The 4,440-nt window shown below is 41.2% G+C and overlaps 1 protein-coding gene across 1 annotated transcript in view; it reads left to right on the top strand.

The window, feature by feature from the left end:
* The first annotated feature begins 3,380 nt into the window (after positions 1 to 3,380).
* Positions 3,381 to 4,440, top strand: part of LOC143019756 (uncharacterized) — a 2,275-nt gene continuing 1,215 nt past the window's right edge. Inside the window, exon 1 of the mRNA XM_076175738.1 lies at positions 3,381 to 3,502. Within this exon, the coding sequence (XP_076031853.1) occupies positions 3,386 to 3,502 (117 nt within the window). The 5' untranslated portion in view covers positions 3,381 to 3,385. The remainder of the gene's footprint in view (positions 3,503 to 4,440) is intronic.

Below are 4,440 nucleotides of genomic sequence, written 5' to 3'. Positions count from 1 at the left end.
GATGAATGTGCCCAGAAGAGACTAAATTTTTAATCAATATCCGTTTTTGCACACCAGGTGTTAGTGAGATTACTGGCACTTGTTGGTTTAATAGCATAAAAACACTCCCACCCATTTCATCCCTACATACACTCCAAACCCCTCCCACCCTCCCTCTCATCTGAGCACCTCCTGGATGACGGGTCATCCCTGCACCCTGCCCACCGCCCTGGGTCAGAAGCAGTGTCGCAAGACACAGCACATCCACAGCAAGGCCGCTTCATCCAATCGGCGACCCCCCCTCTCCGTCCCCCTTTGCATATAAGGAGAGGACGGGGAGAAATCCCTTCGGGCTGCGTCAAAAATTACTCACACATACTACCCCCCCCCCCGCCCATTTCTCCTCATGCAATCACATCATCATCCATATACAACCATTCTCCACTCACCTCTGTCTTCCGTCCTCTCCCTTCCTTCCTCAACAGACATTCCCCTCTTCCCCAAAGCCCCCTTCACCCCATCCATCCACCTCATCCTAGGACCTCCCCTCATGTTCACTCCCTCCACATCTGCCTTCCATACCTCTTTTACTAGTCTTTCTTCACTCATTCTTTCCATGTGTCCAAACCATCCTAATATTCTTTCATCAACCCTATCTCCCAAATCCTTTTTCACCCCTGTTCTCCCCCTCACCTCCTCATTTCTCACTCTATCCAGCCTAGTAACCCCCCACCATACTTCTCAGACACCTCATCTCAAACACATTCAAACTCCTTCTCTCTTCTTCTCTTATGTTCCACGTTTCTGCCCCATACAGTGCTGTTGGCACAATCACTCCTTCATACAGTCTCCTCTTCGCATCCATTCCCAAATGTCTATTCCTCATTACACTCTTTAATCCACCAAGGCATTTACTCGCTTCTCTCAATCTACATTCTACCTCCACCTTCACTCCACCTTTTCCTGCTACACTTGCACCCAAGTATCTAAAACTATCCACTTCCTCCAGTCGCTCTCCCTTAATGTTCACTTCCAGTCTACTGCCACTTTTACCCCTTGTACATCTCATCGCCTTACTTTTACCCACATTTATCTTTAGCTTTCTTCTATCACATAATCTCCCAAACTCTGCCACCAGCTTCCTCAATCCCTCCTCTGACCCTGCCACAAGCGCAGTGTCGTCCGCAAACAACAGCTGGCTCACCTCCCACTTTTCTCCATTTCCTTTAACCATCTCCAATCCCTGACCCACTACCCTAGCATTCATCTCTCGCACCACCCCATCCATGTATAAGTTGAACAGCCAGGGCGACATAACGCATCCTTGACGAAGTCCCACCTTTACTTCAAACCACTCACTCTCTCCATTTCTAATCCTGACACAAGCTCTACTACTCTCATAAAAACTCTTGACAGCTCCCAGAAGCTTTCCTCCTATCCCATAAATCTGCATAACCTCCCACAGTGCCTTTCTGTCTACCCTATCATAAGCCTTTTCCAGATCCATAAAAGCCCAAAAAACATCCTTCCCCTTTCCTATAGCTTTCTCACATATCTGTCTTACCACAAAGATCTGATCTACACAACCTCTACCTATCCTAAATCCACACTGTTCCTCACCAATTACTCCTTCTGTTCCTCTCTTAATCCTCTCAATTAAGATCCTCCCATAAGCCTTCCCTACTACACTTAACAGGCTAATCCCTCTGAAACTACTACATTCACACTTGTCCCCTTTTCCCTTGTAAAGAGGAACTATACAGGCACTTCTCCAGTCCTCCGGTACTCTACCCTCTCTCCAGCAAACATTAAATAACCTCACCAACCAGTCCACCATCACTGAACCTCCCTTTTTCAGACATTCTGCATGGCATCCATCCAGACCAGGTGCCTTACCTGCTTTCATCATCTTTACAACTACCTTCACCTCATCCTTCCTTATTTCTCCTCCATTCTCCTCACTCATCACTCTCATTTTCTTCGCATTTCCCGCTGCAGCTATCTTTCCTTCCCTATCCTCCTTCACATTTAGCAACTTCCTAAAATATTCTGCCCATCTTCCCCTTACTGCCTTCTCTTCCGTTATCATCTCTCCATCTGCACCTTTTACCTTTTCTTCTCTACTTGATTCGCCTCCTCTTCCTGTTTTAATTTCTTTCCAAAACATCTTTTTATTACTTTCAAAATTTTCTGTCATACTCTTACCCCATTTCACATCTGCTCTCCTCTTTGCCTCCTTTACCTTTTGCTTTACTTCTCTCTTCTTTTCTTTGTACCTCTCATATGACTCCCTCGTCCTATTTTGTAACCAATCTGTGAAAGTTCGCTTCTTCTCTTCTACAACCTTCTTTGTTTCCTCATCCCACCATTCACTACCCTTCCTTCTATTTCCCCCTGTCCTTCTTGTTCCACACACCATCCTTGCACACTTTATGACTCCCTCCTTGAACCATCCCCATTCCTCCTCCACACCCAGCTCTACTCTATCCTTTACTTCCTCCCACTCCACCTTCAGCTTCTTTCCGTACTCCTTCTCCTTTTCCTTTTCATTCAAAGAGTTCACTCTATGAACCTCCCTACCTTTTGTTCCTTTCCTCTTGCTCCATCTATCCTCCACTCTCAACTTACCTTCCTTTTTATACAATCAAGGGATTATTTAGAAAGGGCAATGGGATGGAGAAATATACAGGAATAATATGGCATAAGCTGGTAATGATATGACCTGTGGACAAATTGGGGAGAGGCCATTGTACAGAGTTGACGGCTTGATGGATCAGATGTCTTCAAGCTTTGTGAAATTATCTAGTTTTTCATAAAACAAAGTCCTGAATGCTACCAAATTTGTTCTAATAGCGTTCTAAGGCTAATTAAATTTATTCAATACCCGCCGAAGTAATTGTCAAACAATTGCCAATCAAAGTTATTTTAGATAGAAACACTGTCGCACAAATGAGCCACTAAAATATTCCGTATTGGCATCTCATTACGAAGACGCGTTGTACATTTGTTATCTGGGATTTAATATCGTTTTTGATACTAACGGACATAGAAAACTGCTAAGGTTACCTTGCTTTACATTAGAGATAACCCTTTATGTAGAGTTTGGAAGTGGCTAATAAATTGTTCATAGTAAACTTGTGAATGGCACGAAAGCACCTCTGAATGTCAAAACTCAGTTATACACCTGAGCTTTATTCAACTATCTGTTATCTTATATTTGTCCATGTCCATAGAAAGGCCTTCTGTCCAGATGCTTTTCCAGTACAATTCATTATATCCTATATTCTCTCAAGATATTCTTAGCATGTAAATATGGGCTGACTTATGTAACAACTTAGTTGACTATACATTGTTGTTTCAGTGCTACCACGTCATGCGAGACCATCCGTACCACCTTATGCCAATAATGGGCGGCATGTGGGGTGGTTGCTTAGATTTGAATTCTAAAGAGGTTGCTAAAGCTCGCGAGAAAATCTTTACGGTCACCAGTGATAAGCGAGGCTTGGACCAAATTGCACTGTATGTAAGTATTTTATTTTTTCATTTTTTTTTTTTATGAATGCTTTCAATGAGCGTAACTATAAATAAAAATTCAACCAATCTTGCTCAAGCAAAAAATGCACATGTCCTAGTAGTTTGCTCGTTCATTTTAATCTGGTATAATGGTCAGTTAATTTCGTAACATCTTAAGGTATATGAATAATATAGAAAGACAATTTACATACAAGTATTTAGGAGCATTGTTTATGGTTGCATAAGAATGTCGTGGTGTTTTTTTTTTTTTTTTTTTTTTTTTTTTTTTTTTTTTTTTTTTTTTTTTTTTTTTTGGGTAATTGATATTTCATTAGCATGTTCATTATGCTGTCACCTCTGTCTTCACTTTAAGCTTAAGTTTAAATCATGCCAACATTAAACATTAAGTTCCCCTGCATCGTTCTGCGAAGCACAACATCATCTTTCTTCTGTATTTTGTAGGAACTATTTTAGTAACCACTGGGTTTTCATCCCATGTAATTGTATTCTTACTTTGTAACGATATACTGTACAATGATAGTATTTGAAGATTATTGAATACAAAATAGCACCACAACAGCATCCATATATTATCTTTCAATGAAATTATCACAATAGACACATACACTCCTCTAAACACCCTTTTTCCCCCTTGAACTTAAGTTTAAACAAAGTTAACAGCATTTGTAGTTCCACTGCAGGAGCAAGTGATTAAAAGGGGCCCGCTGGGCTGGCCATCTAATGTTTATAAACTAATGAGCAATATATGAAGAAATATTGATATAGACTTTCCTTCGTTAGCTTATAAAGAAAATAATATCTCAAATAAAGTAATCATAGTTCATATATATGTTGAAGATAAGTCGGTTATGACCGTTACACTCCGCTAAATTGACCCTAATTGCGGAGGGGTGGGGCAACGGTCAGACCCGATATAGGAGATGTTAG

This window comes from Oratosquilla oratoria, chromosome 38 (genome assembly GCF_046742065.1).
Source record: "Oratosquilla oratoria isolate Oo_2021 chromosome 38, ASM4674206v1, whole genome shotgun sequence".
NCBI lineage: Eukaryota > Metazoa > Arthropoda > Malacostraca > Stomatopoda > Squillidae > Oratosquilla > Oratosquilla oratoria.
This window is presented reverse-complemented; position numbering and strand designations above follow the sequence as displayed.